Source organism: Nothobranchius furzeri, chromosome 5 (genome assembly GCF_043380555.1).
Source record: "Nothobranchius furzeri strain GRZ-AD chromosome 5, NfurGRZ-RIMD1, whole genome shotgun sequence".
Taxonomy (NCBI): domain Eukaryota; kingdom Metazoa; phylum Chordata; class Actinopteri; order Cyprinodontiformes; family Nothobranchiidae; genus Nothobranchius; species Nothobranchius furzeri.
This window is the reverse complement of record NC_091745.1, coordinates 57,894,958-57,914,374: the sequence shown is the minus strand read 5'-3', so window position 1 is coordinate 57,914,374 and position 19,417 is coordinate 57,894,958. Positions and strand designations below refer to the sequence as shown.

At 45.4% G+C, this 19,417-nt stretch overlaps 1 protein-coding gene across 5 annotated transcripts in view; it reads left to right on the top strand.

Annotated features, from left to right (window-relative positions):
- grik2 (glutamate receptor, ionotropic, kainate 2) overlaps positions 1-19,417 on the top strand; it is a 299,000-nt gene that overhangs the window by 61,707 nt on the left and 217,876 nt on the right. For all 5 annotated transcript variants that reach the window (XM_070550946.1, XM_070550947.1, XM_015949505.3 and 2 more), the window contains 2 exons: positions 16,799-16,966; positions 17,433-17,690. In XM_070550946.1, coding sequence (XP_070407047.1) covers positions 16,799-16,966; positions 17,433-17,690 — 426 coding nt within the window. The remainder of the gene's footprint in view (positions 1-16,798; positions 16,967-17,432; positions 17,691-19,417) is intronic.

Sequence of the window (19,417 nt, the reverse complement as noted above, 5' to 3'; positions counted from 1 at the left end):
AGCTCTGTCTTTCCCTCATTCAGATGTAGATAGTTGGACATTAGCCAAGACTTCACCTCATTAACACAGGAGACAAAGGACTGAATAGAGTGACCTTTCTCCTGACACAATGGAGAGTAAATCTGGCAATCGTCAGCATACAGATGGAATGATAGGCCATGTTTACGAAAGATTGACCCCAGAGGTAGCAGATAAATGGCAAACAAAAGTGGACCAAGGATCGACCCCTGCGGGACCCCCCACCGGAGACCCTCCCAAGAAGAAAAAACATCACCCAGTTTAACACAGAATGTCCTGTTTTGGAGATACGATCTAAACCAGTCCAGAGCTGACCCTTTGATCCCAACCCATCGTTCCAAGCGATCGAGTAGAATCGCGTGGTCAACTGTGTCGAAGGCTGCTGTCAGGTCTAATAACAGAAGCAGCACAGATGTTCCCTGATCTAGTGATAGATAGATGTCATTTAGGACCCTCAGTAGAGCAGACTCTGTGCTATGGCCAGACCTGAACCCTGATTGGAAAACCTCAAACAGATCAGAGTCAGCTAAATGTGAGACCAGCTGCTGATAAACGACTTTCTCAAGCAGTTTAAATGTAAAGGGCAGGGTAGAGATAGGCCTGTAATTTTCTATCACAGAGACATCAGCACCAGGTTTCTTCAGGGTCGGCCGAATAACTGCTGCTTTCAAAGCAGCTGGGACAACACCTGTGCTGAGGCTCCCATTGATAATCTGACCAAGTGATGGGCCAAGGCACAGAAAGGCAGCCTTCCAGAGACGAGGCGGCAGAACGTCAAGTGGAGAGCCAGATGGCTTCTGCCTCGCAACTAGCTTACTCAGCTCAGAGTATGAAACAGTATTGAGGGAGCTCAGGGTGGGTGGTGATGGAGGAACTGGAACAGAGTCAACAGAGTTACCAGAAATAGCTGCTCTAATGCCCGACACTTTATCAACAAAGAATTTGTGAAAAGCTTCAGAGTTTCCAGCAGCTGTAGGAGACATGGAGCTAGGCTCCTGATACAACAGAACAGAGTTTAGTGTTTTGAAGAGAATCTTAGGATTATTGGAGTTTGTCTCAATGATGTCTGCAAAATAGGCCATTCTGGCAGCCCTCACTGCATCCTGATAAGCAACTAGAGATGCTCTGAACAACTCACGCGAGACCTGTAGGCCATCCTTTTTTCACTTTCTCTCAGAGGATCTACACGCCCGCCTGCAAGCCCGTGTGACATCAGAGAGCCAAGGCTCCCTCCTAGGCCTAGACTTGCAAAGCTTGAGAGGGGCAACCACGTCCAGGACCTGATTACAAAGTACATCAAAGTGTTGTGAATAGTGATCAACGTTAGATGGATCAGGGTTAAAGGTCTCTAACCTTACAGACATACAGTCCACAAACTTTGAAATAGTTTCTGCATCCAGGGCTCTGAACCTAGTAGCTGGAGCTTCACACACAGGGACAGGACATGGCAACGTAACATCACAGAGTATTGGAGAGTGGTCAGAGAACACAGGAGGCAAAGTCACAAGGTTCATGATGGGTAGACCATAAGAGATAACCAGGTCCAGGGTGTGACCCCTGGCATGAGTTGGGGATGATACCCATTGAGTTAGATTGAATGAATCTAGCAAATTAAGAAAACCTTTAGCAAGCACATTATCAGGACAGCAGATATGGATGTTAAAATCACCAAAAAATAGGACATAATCATATTTTAGGATGCAGTCTGCCACAAGATCACAGAAATCATTAAGGAAGTTAGAGTCAGTCTTTGGAGGCCGATAAATCAGCACAACGAGCAGGCGGGGGGAGATGCACAGTTCAAATAAGCACAGTTCAAAGGAAGAAAATGACATGGTGGGTGTAAGCTGTTTACAAGGAAAGCTGGATTTAAAAACAACAACCAGCCCTCCACCTCTGCCCCGTGACCTGGGGATATTAAAACACGAGCAGCCAGGTGGTATGAGCTCGAGTAGGGAACTTGTGTCGCCAAACGGGATCCAGGACTCACAGATGCAGAGAAAACCCAGGTCATGCTGAATAAAAAAGTCACGAAGAATAAAAGTTTTCTTCAGCACAGACCTGGCATTGACCAAACCAAACCGGGTCTGCAGCGGGGCTGCAGCACAGAGATCGCGCACGGACCCAGTCCCCTCTAACTCTGTGCCCGTAACCGAGCGCAGATTCTCCCAGCAAACCCCAGTCTGGCGTGATCTTCGAGCCGATCGGCCGCGGCGCAATGCCGATACACCATCAGAGCCGGCCGAGTTCCCTGGGAAGGGCGCCGAGTAATCCAGGAGACATCTCGGAACCATCGGGTCAGAAGCTGGGCCGGATCGGGCCAGCCGCTTGTTCAGGGATCCAGGCCGACGTCTCACGCGCCGGCTACCTCTCTTTCCTCGTCTTCTCCGATGCTTCCTTCTCGAGCTGGGGCGGACAGAGGGCCGACACATCACGGCTTGGGTGGAGAGAGCACGCGGGCAATTCAACCAGCAGCATCGTCCGTGAGGTTCATAGCTCGCACAGCCCGGTTCCCAGCGCGCGCTGCCGGCTTCATCAACGGAAGGACGAAGCCTCAGCAGCGCAGCTCGATCATATGTCAGCAGAGGATCCACACCATTCAAAAAAGGGATCAGCGACAAGAAAAGTGCATAAAAGCCAATAAAACGCCAATAAAAACCGATAAAATGCAAGGCATCAGTGCGTAAAGAGGACGAGCAGCTCGCAGCGTGACCGTGCGCAAGCGCCATCTTACTCCAACTCCCCCAAACTACTACTCGATCCTACACACAGACTACTTGCTTCAGTAGTCCAGCGTGTTCTGTTATTAAAACCCTTTTGTTAAACCGTTCCTGCTTGTCTGCCTGCCTGCCTTTGCACCCGCATGTGGATCCTGCCTACGCTTCACTCACCATACGCTTGTGACAGAATGAACCAACCCAGTAAAGTTTCCAGCGGGGAGGTTCTGCCTTGGGAGTGTTTGCTCCAATTTGTAACCGCAGATCACTGGCCGGCTTCTCCTCCTCTGGCCTCGTCTCGCCGCAGACACCGTCGCCGAACCCCGGCTGCGATGATCCCCTCCGCCCTCCCGGAGCTGGTTGTGGGATTGGACCAGGAGACGCAGCTAGACCACTCCTGCTATGTGGGCACCAAACTGGCTGTGTGCTCCCCCAGAGCTGGTCCACGGCGTTGGGAAGGATGCCGGGCTCCACCGTTACCCCTGGTCCCAGGATGGAGCCGCGAGCTTGCTGCAGCTCCGGCTCAGCGCGCCAGCTTGGACCCGCCCCAGTCAGACCAGCAGTCCCGTCTCCGGTCCAATCAGCGCCTCCGTCATCTGCAGGCGGAGGGACCACGCCTACAGCCCAGCTGATAGAGCTCGCCGGCCTCCAGGCGGAGCTTGGCCGGATCCGTCAGCTCGTCAACCTCCAGGAGTTCCAGCTGGACACCCTGTCCTCCCTGAATTACCAGGAGAAGGTTCCAGTCTGCAGCTCCCTCATCTCTTGGCCAAAGGATCGAGCCCGCAGTCCACACAGCAGAGCTCACCAGTTTCCGAGGTGAGCTGGCCCAGCTCCATCAGAGCCTCAGTCTCCAGGAGCTCCAGCTGGACAATCTATCCTCCCTGCTCTCCCAGTTTCCGGCACCACCAGTTCAGTCAGCTCCTGTTCCAGCGGTGGTCCTGGAGGTTGCACCGCATCCAGTTCCAGCGGTGGTCCTGGAGGTCGCACCGCATCCGATCCAGCCTGTCCAAGCGGTCCCGTCTGTAGCAACTCCTCCTCCACTCCAGAAGCCGGTGGTCCAGAAGCAGACGATCCAGAAGCTGACGCCCCCGGACCAGAAGTCGACGCCCCCGGACGAGAAGTCGACACCCCAGGACCAGAAGTCGACGGTCCAAAAGCCGACGGTCCAGAAGCCGACGGTCCCGGACCAGAAGTCAACGCCCCCGGACCAGAAGTCGATGGAGGTCGACGCCCTTTACAGTCCTGGGGTCGACGCTCTCTCCAGTCCAGAGGTCGATGCTCTTTCCAGTCCAGAGGTCGACGCTCTCTCGTGTCCAGAGGTCGACGCTCCCTCGTGTCCAGAGGTCGACGCTCTCTCGTGTCCAGAGGTCGACGCTCTCTCGTGTCCAGAGGTCGACACCCCACGTGTCCAGAAGTCGACGCTCCCTCATGTCCAGAAGTCGACGCTCCCTCGTGTCCAGAGGTCGACGCTCCCTCATGTCCAGAGGTCGACGTCCCCTCCAGTCCAGAGGTCGACGTCCCCTCCAGTCCGAGGTCGACGTCCCCTCCAGTCCAACATCTCCGCCGTCTCCAGTTCAGTGGTCGACGCCGTCTCCAGTTCAGTGGTCGACGCCGTCTCCAGTCCATTGGTCGACGCCGTCTCCAGTCCAGTGGTCGACGCCGTCTCCAGTCCCGTGGTCGACGCCGTCTCCAGTCCCGTGGTCGACGCCGTCTCCAGTCCCGTGGTCGACGCCAATTTCCAGTCCAGTGGTCGACGCCGTCTCCAGTTCCGTGGTCGACGCCGTCTCCAGTCCAGAGGCCGACGCCGCCGCCTCCAGCCCAGAGGCCGCCGCCGACGCCTCCAGTCCAGAGGTTGCCGCCGCCGCCTTCAGTCCAGAAGTTGAGGACATCCGAAACGGCGTCTCTGCCTCCGGTCACTGCCAGTCCTGCCCTCGTCAGGCGCGGGCCCCCAAGAGCCCGTCGGCGTCTCCTCCTCTGCCACAGATGCAGGCCCCCAAGAGCCCACCCTCGTCTCCTCCTCTGCCCCAGACGCAGGTCCCCAAGAGCTTGTCGTCGTCTCCTCCTCTGCCCCAGACGCAGGTCCCCAAGAGCTTGTCGTTGTCTCCTCCTCTGCCCCAGACGCAGGCCCCCAAGAGCTCGTCGTCATCTCCTCCTCTGCCCCAGATGCAGGTCTCTGGACTTTACAGGTTCCTGCCTCCTCACCACCGGTCCTTCAGTTCCTCTTGGCCCTCCTTCCTGGTCCCCCTCCTCCCGCCCTGCTTTGTGTTCTTGTGGGTGTATGGGATCCGCCCTTTGGGGTGGGGGGGGGGGGGGGTACTGTCACACCCTGTCTTGTCTCCCCGTTCTGTTTAGTCATGTGCCTCTATTAATTGCTCCCACCTGCCTCTCGTTTTCTAATCACCCAAGCTCCCTGCCCTCATGTATTTAAACCCCTTCAGTCCTGTGTCTCAGGTTGGTTCATTGTTTCAGTAGTCCAGGGTGTTCTGTTATTAAAACCCTTTTGTTAAACCGTTCCTGCTTGTCTGCCTGCCTGCCTTTGCACCCGCATGTGGATCCTGCCTCCGCTTCACTCACCGGCACGCTTGTGACAAGCTCCATCCATTTGTCCTCCCCCGCTTCCCCTCCCTTCTGCAGCAGAACTTCAGCTGTGATAAAGATGGAACATGCTCACAGAGCTTGTCGCGCCACACTTCCTGTTCTGAAGTACTGATATTCTGACACAGATCACCATCAGACTGTCAACAACTTACAAGAACAGATGATGAGGGAGTACAGGGAGGATGTGGAATACCCACACGATCTTCCTCAGAAACGATTTTCCTTTGCAGAACTGGAGGCGGAAGCAGGATTTACTCTGACTTTAAGCATTTTTAATTGAAGAGGACAGAGTGTCCTGTCAGTGAGAACAAAAAAAGGCCATCTACGGCAGCTCACTCAGGTCAAAATAGTTCACCAATTCACTTCATGCATTTTGCTCATTGGCTTCCATGCAAGTATTAAAGTTATGTGTTTAGAGTAAAGCAATGAAAAGATGTCCTTTTATCCTTTGGCACCTTACAGGTATAGAAAGTGCAGCAACCATAGGAAACATAAAATCTTTATTAGACCCACATTTGCATCTGAACTCTGTTGTGCACTATACTGTACTAACCACATGAGCCCTGCTATCATCTTTAAATCCATTGTATAAAACTGGGCAGCAGCTAGTTTCTTTTTTACTTCCGGTCAGGCAATTAATGTGATTCTAAGAAACAAAATCTGACCAACCATCATATATATATATATATATATATATATATATATGCTCTCCTTCAACTGCAGAGCTTCTTTATGAACACTAAGTGGAGAATTTTTGAAAATCAAAATCGTGAAGAGAATACACAACTTGTCTTCTCCTACATCCTCTTCTCTGATCAAAATGTCTCTGCCCAAAAATGCAACAGGGTTTTCCCAATCCAGAAACCCTGGATAATCGGGAAGGTACAGCTTCTACTCAAAACCTGGAAAATTATGGGAGTCGCAGTCGTTGTGTCGTTGGGCAAGACATTTAACCCACCTTGCTTACTGGTGGTGGTCAGAGGGTGTCAGGTTCGAGTGACTGAGCTGAAGTGTAGTGGAGGTAGCTTATAGCGTAACTGCGTGACCCAGACGTGGAGTGGCTAGCGTTGGGTTAAACAGAGCACGCGGCTTTGATCTGGGAACGGCGGCGCAGCGCTCGGAGAGAGCCGAGACTGAGCAGCAGTTCTGGATAGATAAGGAAGCTGACTTACTGGTTGTAGACAGCGTGGAAAGATCCCTTTCCTGGTTTGAGGGCTGGTAAGCCTGAGAACTCGGGTCGATGTCTGGTAGGAATGATGACTGAGTGAAGAATGAGCGGCGGCACTTCCCTAAATAGAGTCGGCGTGATGACGTCGACGAGCCACGCTGATGATGGGAATGCTGGGAAGTGTAGTAACCCACCAGTTGGGCCCATAGGGAGTGGTCAGCAGGAGAAGTTCGTGACAGAGGGACCAGTGGCACCAGTGCTCAGCAACCTCACTTCTGTCAGTGCATCTCAGAGCAGCTGTGGCTGCATTGTAGCTCACTTCCACCGGCATGTGAATGTGAGTGGATGATTCACTGGTTTAATTGTAAAGCACCTTGGGGGGTTGTAGAACCCTAGAAGGCACTATAAAAATACAGGCCATTTACCACTTTCGACAGAGCTCATGGGCAAATATAACTGAGCATCATCAGCATAAAAATTGAGGCTGTTTAATATTAATCTGTGTCTAATATTTGACCCAATAGAAGCAAAGGATGAGATGAAGAAGTAGACACGCCAGCCTAATTCACACATTTCCCTGTTTATCATCCTTCTTAACACCAACAACGTTGCAGGACATTTCATCTACTTTCCACTTTAGATTAGAAGTGTAACATTATATTGAATGAAATAAAAACCATATTTAAAGATTAAATGAACAAGCATGTTTTTGTTTCTGTAGCAGCTGATCTTGATCGGTTACCTGCAGAGGTAAATAAATCAGTGAGATCTGGTTTGTATTGATTCTGTCTCCTTTTCCAAACACCTCATGAACAGGAAGTACAGTTTTGTGCTAACGCTAGCCCCCTGGTGACATGTGATAGCCCTTTGGTGTTATTACAATGAAATTGATGTAATGACGGGTGTCATATTTATTCATTCATAGCTTGTCAAGCATTGCACTTCCTGAATATCAAAGGCAGTCCTTCATCTAATACAGAATTGTTCCTCAGCAGGATCCTTAAAACTTTTAAGCAGTCCTAGAATTTAAAACTGCATTTACCTTGTTGTTGTTGAATGCAGACAGCTTGGGGTGTCTACTGTAGTATACCAAAAAGTCTATGACATCTCCAACCTGATTTGCTATTTAAACTAGCAATGGCCATGCGTAAATGGCTCATGAAAAAAGCTATCTACAAATGTTGGTCTTGGTGATGCTAACTGCAGAGCAATGCTGGCCAGAGCTACTGCTAAACAAAGAAGAATGTTGGAGCACTAACATTTTAAGGTGTACTGGGATCACCCAGACAATGAATGAATGTCAGATCGATCCACAGCTTGGGGAAAGACTGATGTTCTGTTAAAGGTCCAGGAAGTAGACTGCTGAAGACTGGAGAAAACTCATTTTCTCCAATTAAGCCCCCTTTTGATTGTTTGGTCCTTCTGGAAAATGATTGGTTGGAGAAGAAAAGGTAGATGCTCTGTGTAGGATTAACTACATACTAGAATCAACACTGTTGCTATTCAGTTGGAGATTCTGAGAATGACCAAGCAGATTAACCTATAAGGCTTATATCGTGTGTTTTTAAAAGGCAAACCTGTGGCTGGATGAAAGCTAAATGAAAATACGAGTTTGGATGCGAGAATGGATTTCTCAGAAGGTTTCTTTCAGAGAGAGGAAAGTGTTCTGGGTTGGAAATGATGTTTTGCAGCTAACTGAGTTGTTTACTTAGAGAACAACATCAAACGTCATCTGTCGAAAGTGTCCACCTCACCCAGTTTCCGGAGACCCCCTTTTGGATCCGAGATGTCAAGTGGAGACGATTTTCTCCGGGCACAAGGGTGGTAGAAGGACCTCGATGCGACAAAATCAGTCCCAGGTTGTCTCCGTGGGTCACACGACTGATGAAACTATTTGCGTCTCAAAGTCCGTAACTCTGAAGGAGTTTTTGCATCTTAACTCAGAAATCAATAACTCTGGAAGGAGTTTTTCATCAGCTGGTTACAGTTTACGTTTATTCATAGCCAGTGTTGGGAACGTTACTTTAAAAAAGTAATTTGTTATAGTTACTGATTACTTTGTCAAAAAAGTAACTCAGTTACTAATTGAGTTACAAGATCATAAAAGTAACTAACTACCAACAAAAGTAACTACGTAGTTACTTTTTTCACTAAAGAATGCAAGAATTACTGCAATAGTAAAATATAAATGACTAATGACTGGAACATAATAAAATGTATGTCCAAATGTTTTATATAAACCTGAATAATTCAAACAAATACGCACTTAACAGGAGGAACTACTAATAGGAACATTACACTAATCTAGACTATTAAAAGGTCTCTGTGTGATATTTAACAAAAACCCAATCAGCTAAAATTTAAAATTGCAAATAGAAACACCTGTAAAGGTTCCTGAGCCTTTAAATGGTCTCTCAGTCTAGTTAAATTACAGAAATAAATGTAATTTTGCACAGTATTCTAATTTTTCCAGCTTCACATAATTGTGTGTTTTTAGCAGCATTTCTGTTGCTGCTAGTAATGGTTAAATAAATAAATAAATATCCTTTAAAATGACACTAGAAGAGGCACAGATCTGATGGAGGACTTACATTTACTAACGTGGGTCAGACCCAACCACAGAAGAGCTGAAGCTGGGTGGTAAACACACACAGGTAGTTCTGATAACACCTGAGCTCCATGACGTTTGAGACTGATGCATCAGTGTTACAGCGGGACTAAAGACATGATCAGAAACAGGTTACAGCTGGATGATCTAGGAAGGTAGAAGATCAGGACGTCTGAGCGGTGAACAGGTGAGCGGACCTTCGGGACGTCCTGCTGTCATGCTAAGAGCACGGCTGCAGACCCCCTGCAGATTCGCTGCTGCAGCAACAAATCTGCGGGGGGTCTGCAGCCGTAGATATTCATCACGTCTTCCTTGTTCTTCACGGGCCGTGACGCACTTGGATGAAAACATCTACCTCTTTAGCTCCTGATCAGCTGATGATGACAGCTTCAACACACCGCGCTGCTTCACGCACGCATTTTCTTATCAGTAACAGAAACGACATTTTGATAAAAGAAGACGGTAATTAATTAGTTTGCTCGTTACAGAAAGAAATATTTTTTTATTAACGCGGTTATTTTAAACAGAGTTATTCCCGTTGTGTCTACAGAATGCAGCGACTGAGACCGTGAGGGTCTCCGCCCACCCGGCCAATCCTCATCGGGTTTGTAAGTGTGTTACCGACACCTCTCTCTCCCTGGCTGCAGCTGAAGTGTGGCGGTCAGAAAGCCTCACGCTGCTGCTCAACGTTCGACAAGCACATAGTAACGCACAACCTTCCGTCCCCAGTAACGGTAACGGCGTTGCAACGGCGGGAAAAGTAATTAATTAGATTATTCCGTTACCTATAAAAGAACGCCGTTAGAAACACCGTTATACTTAAACGGCGTTACTCCCAACACTGTTCATAGCTATTCTTATCGGCGTGACAGAACAGCTTGGCAGAGGATCAGGGCAGCCGACCCGTCTCCTCAGGATGGTGTTGGTTCAAGAACTGACGTGAAAGCTGTTGCAAGTTAGTTTACAAAGTCCTCAGAACACACCCACTCTCAGCAAGAAAGCTTTGGTCATGCATCAAAAACATGTATTGGCAGCTATTGCTTACTCTGGATAAACTCTGTGTTAGATGGATAAGGTGGAAGCTGGCCTTCTGATTTGCTGAGCCCACATTACTGTCATCAACCATAATCTCAACTATACCCAAAGCATAATAATTCATTTCAGTAATTAAAATACATTTATACTGAACCAAGTGATTATTTATGATGATTATAATAAACAGTAATAAAGTCAAATAGTTTATTAATATTATTAATATTATTATTTAATTATTATCGTGAACTTGATGTGTCCTTCTTCTGGGACGTAACAGCAGCAGATAATGGTGATATTCTTCAGACATCATGACTCCTGGGTTAATCTGTGGATTTAAAAGTTCCTGTCTGAACCAGCTTGACCCAGCTGGGTAAATGTGACCTTTGCCACAAATTAGAGAACCTTGATGATGCTACATCTGTTTCATCCAGAAGTAAAGCATCCAGAGACCATTTATGGCTCCTCAGCCATTTCCACCATTACTGAGCTCTGTGCATAAGTCAAAACTAAATGTATCAGGAACTTATCATCAACCTGTTGGGTCCAAGTCCCAGTAACACCCCAGTCCTTAATCCTACTGAAAACTTGTGGCCAATCCTATTCAAGCTAAAAAACAAGCTCAAAACATCAATGATGGCGGATGAGCTCCAACAGTGAAAGTCTGGACCAGATTGTGTGACCTACAGAGGTCTAGAAGGACCAATGCTGAAGTTTGAAACTTTTGTGAAAACCTACAGTTACGTCATTCTGGACCGATCTGTTGTAAGTGTGCCTGTATGCTCCTGACCCAAACACAGCATCTAACACTGCACAGTTATTTGATTCAAGATTGTCCTCCCTCTCCTCTCCAGTTTTAATGGTCACGTGTTCAGCAGCTGAAGTCGGTAGGAAGAGGCCATTTCTTCAGAAGCTTTAAAAGCTCCTGAAAGTTAGTTAAGTGTAGAATATTATTTTGTAATCAAAAGCTTTTTTTTTGCACCTTCAATTTTACATATTTTAAGTACATTTGAGCCCTTTGTTACAGAGTGTTTGTAAATGTGCTCTAGGTTTGTTGACATAAACACACTCACTAGAAACCGAGTGGCCTGCTAGCTACAATGCTGTGTTGGGCAATGTTTTGTCATGCCAAATGTATGATTATCATCACACAGCAGTTCATACAGTAACAAGTAATCCCCAGTCAATTCCATATTTACAAGAGACCTGGGGTCTCATTTATCAAGCTTGCTTACACACAAAACGGGGTCGGAAAACTGCGTAAGCAACTTTCCATGCAAACTTTGGGATTTATGAAAGAAAACTTAGCGGAAAAACATGTGCAGCTTTAAGTTGACTAAGGACCTGGCTTACACACATTTTGGACATGGAGAACACCTACAGTGCTGCTGCTGAGAAGGATAACATTATGAAATCCTGCAGCATTTTCACTTGTACTGCTTTGTTTTCACACAGAACAAGACCCCCCACATGCACACACACATGCGCGTGCACACACACATGCACGCGCACACACACACACACACACACAGCCTGAAGCGCAGAATACGGAATGCAGAATATCAGCAGGGGGACAGACTGAGACAGATAGTCATGCGTCTGTGACAGTGTGTGTCCTTTCACTGTGACCCGATTGATCATGCGCCCTGGCTACTTGGTTAAGAGAGATCGCCGTTTGGCTGACTGATTAGTGTGTGTGACTCTCACCTGGGAGTCTGGGGATTGAATCCTGAGTGGACCATTTTTTTATATCCGCCACAGATCTCTCTGAAGAATTCACATCATTGATGGCTTCAGCAACACTGTGCCACTCCGTGGATTTTCTCTTATTTGTTTTGCAAAAGCACTCCCTTTCATTTCTCCAACTCACCCACAAGTACCTGAATTTCTGCTTCTGTGAAATAGCGCTTCCTTGATCTGCCTTGATCTACGGTCGCCATCGTCATTGGCGGAGCGCTGCAACAGCCGGGTTATGCATATGCATGAGATCCACAAGGCACTTTGCAGTGACTATTTATGGCAGTAAGTGGGCGTGGTGAGGGCGGGATGTGACTAAAAAGCAGCTGAGAAGCTTTCTAGATAGTTTCTGATTTATGAAGAGGAGATTGTGTACAACTGTGCGCACTCCATGTTTGATAGATCACAAACCTACTTGGCGTGAGTAATTTTTTTTTTTTGCTGAGCTTAAGTACGGATTTAGTAAGGATTCTACGCAATGTTTAATAAATGAGACCCCTGGAGTGGGTAAAAATAAAGGGACTTGGCAGCCATGGAGATGTAATAAAGCACAGTGGTTCAGCAAACGTCCTCCAACCTGAGGTTTTAACAATGCCTCTTTAAAAATATTAGAATCCCTTCTAGCTCCTCCCTGAGTGGGTCATTATGTCCACTTATGTTTCTTTGTTTCTAAGTAATCAAAAGCTTTAAATAACATTTTACAGGAGGCATGGAGGAAAAGTTTCTGTTTCACTAGATGGTTTCTGTTCTTCCTCTGTTCCGTTGTTTTGAGGGGTTCCACATGGCTCGACAGGTGGTCCTCTGCTTTTTGTTCGATATCTGCTGGGTCCATTTTCAGGAGGCATAAGAAGGCCTTCCACCGCTACACAGATGGATGTATCTGTCTCTCAAACAGTCTGCTACAACACACACTCTCTAGCTGTTTGCTTGGATTGAATGTAATCCTGAAAGGCGTTTAACTTTAAAAAATTTACTAAATAAAAGAAAAGGTGGTGGTACCTCCAACGGGCCAACTGCCATGGACTTAGGCTCTCTGGCAGTGTTTAGAAAGCCAACAGTGACAAATTTGTGTTTTAAAGTGGACAGCAGTTTTACATTGGACAATCAGATCAGTGCAGTTGCCACATTCTACTTATTTTTTCCAAGACTTTTAGCTAAGGTAAAAAAAAATCTTGTTTACAGAAGACTTTAAAACATTAATCCATGCTGCAACTCGGCTTAGATAAGTTTTCTCTGCCCAGCTTCAGTTGGTGCAGTCTGCTGCCATTCAACACCAGCACGCTGAAGGAACACATAACTTCTGTTGTATCCTCTATGCACTGGCTGCGTTCCAATTTAGAGCTCATTTTAAACTTCTTTTATTTGTTTTTAAGTGGTTACATAGTCTTGCCCCATTTTTCTGAGCATGTACACTCTTCTCCTCGGTCATTCAGGCAGGTCATCTGACCAGCTGGAGCTCAGAGGGAACAGAGCCTCCACTGTCGCTGGTCCCAAACTGTGGACCAGCAAACATTAGAAAGGCCTCATTGCTGGAAACTTGAAAAGCTGCTGTAGCGAATCTGCAAACAAGTGAGGTTTTGAATGCAAACACAGTCATGAACCACTCACCCCTCCCCTCGGGTGTCTTCCCTTGTTCCGCATCCACCGGAACTGGAAACCAACATTGCCGGAGGAAACTATAGCGTGTTAAACACCAGTTGCTGTTTTCTACATCCAAACGTCTTTTATTGTCTGACGTCAAATGGTATTTTTTTGGGACTCTGGTAGTTTGTCCTAAATTTGAAGTGGTAGCAGCCGTCTGTTTGTCCTCCAATATTATTGAGTGGAGAACACACCTAGTGTGTTTTATTGCTAAATACTCAGGTGTGTAATGAATGGAGGACCCAGGGAAGTGCAGAAGTGCAGTGGTTCAGTGAGACCAACAACTGGATGGGTAATAGTTGCTTCCTAAACCTGTGTAGGTGTTTAGACTAATGCAAGAGAACCACTTTGAAAATTAAAAAAAATCTTCACTATGAATTTATAGCTATACTATGTTAGAATCGTAAGAGGCATTAAAATACATTTTAAGCTAATTTGCTTTCTAAATTTCCTATTGATGCTTTAAGTCACTAGTTCCCAACCTTTTTTCACAATGACCCCCTTTCCTGTGTCCAAGACAAGCCAGGTCCCCCAACCCCAACATACACACAATTAAAAGTGAATAGTTACAAATTGTACACAGACTTACAGAGTTTCCTTTTACACAGAGTTTCTAATGGGTGTGTTATCTAGATTTTATGAATACAATTTTTACAAATATTATCTTGGTAACCTCACTATCTCAGCACAGACAAAATTGTGGAGACCTCTTTTGGATCATCGCAGACCCCATGCTGGGAACCACTACTTTAAGTTGTTGTTGAAACCCCTCCCTTTACACTTGGCTTTTGACCCAGCATGAGTTTTTCGCCTTTAATTGATTTTATTGACCTTTTTAAGTGTTGCTTTTACTGGATCTATGCTTTTATTGTTTTATCCTGTTAAACATGTTTTGTTAAACTTGTGTTACACACTTTGTTTACTGTTTGTTGCTTTTAAAGTGTTTAATAAACAAAGTTGGCTTGGCTTACCAAGATGCAGCATCGTCTAAATGATGAGGACCATGGCTAAATGGTTTTAATCTGAACTGAAATCAGTAAATACAGACAAAACAAATATTTAATGTTGATTGTTGAGGATGCAGCTTTAACATCCAGAACAGAATATTAGTGGTAAGGACAAGAATGGGTGTTTTCCAGCCCTCATCTCACATCTGTCCGTGTAATCAGCTAAATGTTTGTTACTGTTCAGATTCACCTGTTGAATCACAGATCTAAGCGGTTTCTCTTTAGTTTTGCCTGTGAATGCACTCTGCTCTGCAGTTACAGCACATCCTGCTTAACTGATGCTTATTAAATCCTTCAAACTCCTTACAGAATGGAAAATATGCAGCTATGATGAGAGGAATACCAAACGTCTTGACGAGTTGGGCTGCTTTTAGAATTCCTCCTGTTTGGATCCTGTTGCAGTACCTTTATCTGCTTTAAGTAGCACAACATAAATGTAGATGGAGAGTATTTCCAGGTAAAATCACAGAAAGAGGCATTGATCAGAACCAGCTTGTTCTGAGGTAATTGCTTGTGACACGAGGGACCTGGAGTTCCCCTGCAGTAGTGCGTACAGATTACATTCAGCTTCGGACAGGGCTCTGCAGTAAAGTGCCCTCATTTAGAGTAAATAAAGCTTGGCGTCTGGTTTGCCTCTGACTGACACCGAGGCAACAGATCCAGACCATAGGGCAAGCCCAAACAAAACACTTCAATCTGCCCCCATTGCTCTCCGCAGCTCACCAAGAGCCTGACTGATCCGCCAGCCGATCAAAGTGCATTGATCGTGGATTCTACCTCCAGTTACAAGCGGGTCCAGGCCCAATGCTGGCCTGTCCATCTGATCTGCAAAACAGTACCCACCAAAGGCCCTCTGCCTGTGAAGGCTGCTTTTGAAAAGATTTCCTTTAGTCACGTCTATTTTTATTCCAACAACAAACAAAATAAAATAAAGGTAGTTCCTCCAACAGGTAGTTTGGAGGAACTACAACAAATAAGGAAAGTTCAAATTATGACATTAGATTCTTAAAGGGTCAGCACAGGTATGACTCTGGAAGAGTTTTATGAATATTAATAGTTTGTCTGCTGCAGATAGCTCGGACCTGGGGGTGGGGGTGGGGGGGGGTTAAAGTACGTTAAAACATACTTAGTGTGCCTTTAAACAGCCTCAGCACCCTGGAATAGACCGTTCCAAGGAGGCCGACTGTGACCCTCCCAATTGTTATAATCTACCCTCTCGTCCCCCTTCTTGAAAATGGGAACCACCACCACAATCTGCCCCTTCACAGACGCCACATCTGATATCCACACGATGTTGGAGAGGTACCAAGGATGAACCTTGTAAACCCCTGGATCTCCGTCACTCCGTAGGACTTCTGCTTTAGAGATTGCTTCATCCACCCCTTGGTTCCCCAGCTCTTGTTCCTCTTTTAAATGTGTCTGTAGGATTGAGGAGCTCTTGAAAATCTTCTTTCCACTGAAACCAAAACCACTGCAGACTACATCAGGTTTCCAACACAAGTTACCATGGTAACCTAGGTACAATTTAATTACAATGACCTTAAAATGGCTGTCTACATGATTCTTACCCTAGACCTCTTGTTATGTTACCTAGTTTTCCATTTTGCCCACTGATCGTTTCACATTTCTCTACTTCCTGTGCATCGCACACCTCTGTATTCACCCCTCTGACTTTTGTTTGCTCCTACTGTTTCATATTTGTTCTGTTTTCTGCTTTATTTGCATTATGTGATCTGTGTTTGCTGTTTCTTTATAGTTTCCTGGATTCCTTCCTGCTTTTATCAAAATCATTTTTTTCAACTAAATCCAGCCTCTGAGCTCTGAACTTTGGATATTACAAGTTTCTAATACTATATTACTATATTTTATCTATGTACTCCTGACCTTTGGCAAGCACTTCACCCTTATTGACGTTTGTCAGGTTTCTACACATCCTGGAAAATGTTAAATCGGGTAAAACTTTCTAAGTTTTAATAACCAAGATAATGTAATTATTTCCTGTGGTTGTGTTCACCTAGAACTTGAGAAGAAACAAGCTCTCCCCAGACAACTGAGGCAAATGATGACGACTTCATACGTTAGAAATCTGCCATGATTCAGAGTCATTTCAAAGGTTTTTTTCTAGAGGATGAACAGTTCAAAGTTGTGAAGCTGATGTGTTGTTACTATTTGTTTCCCTCCTGGGGCAGTTTCCCCTGCCTCCAGCTCAGCTAAAGCTAAAACAATGATAGCATCTCCAATCTCATTAATCCTGTGTCTCGTTCTTTGACAGGAGGGATATTCGAATCCATTGAAAGTGGTCCATCCGGTGCTGAAGAACTGGCCTTTAAATTTGCTTTGAACACAATCAACAGAAACCGAACCCTACTGCCAAACACCACTCTCACCTACGACATCCAAAGGGTAAACATCTACGACAGCTTTGAAGCTTCCAGGAAAGGTGTGTTCTGTTTTCTTAAGTTTCTTAGATTTTAAGCTTCTGCAGTGAACAGATTTATGAAATCAAATAGTGAGGAAACGGATAGCTCAATATGAGAATGAATTAAACAGAATAGAATAGCTTTTGTTGTCATTGTGAGCATATAATGAAATTACATTTACAATCTAATCAACGGTGAAAGCAGCACAGAAACCAGTGCGCTCAGATCAACATCCTGAACAAAACTGGAGCTGCAACACTTTGTTTTTGCTCCCATTTTTTATGAACTCCAGAATCTGAAACATTTTCTAAATACAGAAAACACCGATTACTCTCAAATGTTGTTAATGAATATGTCTAAATCTGAGATAACTTCGGCTCGGTTCTGAGTCACAATGAAGTCTTGAATAAATGACCTGTGATTATTGTTAAAAACAAATAATCAACGGAAAAAGAAGCTAACCAGTCATGTCGTTTCTCTCTGTAGCTTGTGACCAGCTTTCTCTTGGTGTGGCAGCCATCTTTGGCCCCTCTCACAGTTCCTCTGCCAATGCTGTTCAGTCCATTTGCAATGCCCTGGGTGTCCCTCACATTCAGACCAAGTGGAAGCACCAAGTATCAGACAACAGAGACATCTTCTACGTAAGCCTCTATCCGGACTTCTCCTCCCTCAGCCGGGCTATCCTAGACCTCGTCCACTTCTTCAAGTGGAAGACGGTGACGGTAGTTTATGATGACAGCACTGGTAAGACACTTCCTTTGGTCTTCCTGCACAGCTTTATCTCTTGTTTAATATGAATGCTTTCTGTGAAATTAGATGATTAATGATGAGCCAAATGGATTGTCATTACTCATATAGCCATTGATGTTAGTGATGTAAAGAACTTTGTATTGAAATATTGAGTAAAGCCTAAAATCTGAGTTAGTCTGAAATGGTCAGTACGGCTGCCTTAGTGTCTTGTCACGTGAGGGTATACAGAAATAAACCCAAATGCAGGAGGCAGGATGACTTGATCCAGTTCTGAGTTCTTTTAATAACAAAAAAAAATCACCACATAAGTGGGAAATAAGGCTTAACGGGTTTTTACTTGAAACAAAACTACAAATGGCGATCCACAGACTCAAAGCAGCACTACAAAACAAAACAACTCCACACCATGCACTGGGAACAGCTGCTTAAATACAAGGTGTGGCAATCATGATATTGCAGTCAGCTGTGGCACTCCCCGGTGCTCCACAGAGGGGTAGGAATTGCAGGAAGAGCCACAGCCAACTTGCACAGAGAAGAAACACACATTAAAAAACAATCATGAGGTGCAGACCACAACATGTCTTCAGGTGAGCCTAGTTTCAAACAAGCCAAAGTGACCGGCTGTTACCAAGAACCTTGTTGTTCAGCTGTTTAATAGCTTCTTTGGATCTATCCATCCATCCATCCATCCATCCATCCATCCATCCATCCATCCATCCATCCATCCACCACAGGTATCAGTAGCAACTGGTGCAGAAGGTTTGGCACTTTTCTACACTTTCCAGTTTCTCTAATCATTATCAAATGTCTGCAGTGACTTCTGGGTCATTCTCGGGCTCCCAAAATGTCACAAGTGAGGAACAATTAAGCAATTTTCTATTCTGTTCTATTCTATGGATTTCCTCCCAGCAGGAAAGGCCCCAAACACCTCCAGACATCCTGACTAGGATATCAGTAAGGGTGCTTACCAATGGAAATAAACAATCAACGGTGGGCTTTTGGAATATAATCAACAAGCAAGCATCATTTTATGTCCGATTCCTTTTATTAAAGTATAATTTATTATGTGTGTTATGCTTCCTAAATAAAGCTTGATCTTTAAAGGGACCCTCAAAGAGATGAAGCATTCCCTCTCACGCATATCAATGAAGAAAGGAATCTTCCCCATCAATAGTTTGTTTCATTCCTTTTCTTTCTTCTTCTTTAAGAGGAATTTTAGAATATTTTATGTTCCGCAACTGCTTTTGGGTTGAAGCTGACCTGAGTTGAGGGTGGATCTCCATAAACTGTTTGCCCAGCTTCTTTTAACCTCCTTCTCATAATAAAGGAAGGCATTGCAAGGCAAATTTATGAGCATATTTCAAACCAAGCATTGACCAAAGTTCTGCTGAAGAGTCAGAACAGATGTAAAACCATGCAGATAAAACAGAAAACCGACACATTTTAAACTTTGCAGATTCTTTACTTACTGGGCAAAGTTTTGAGGCAAAGAAACGGGTTCTGTTCTTGGGTGTGAGGGTTGTTTGTTTCCTCTACAGTTACATTTGTAGTTTAATACAAAAGCTAACAGAGACAGACGGGTGGGCGCTAAGCTTGTGTGATTGTATATTTTAAATGTGATGGCTGGAATCCTGTAGCCACCTTTAGGCAAGGCCGGATTAACCATATGGGCAACTGAGAAATTGCCCGGGGGTCCACGAACTCTAAAGGGCCCAGGCCCA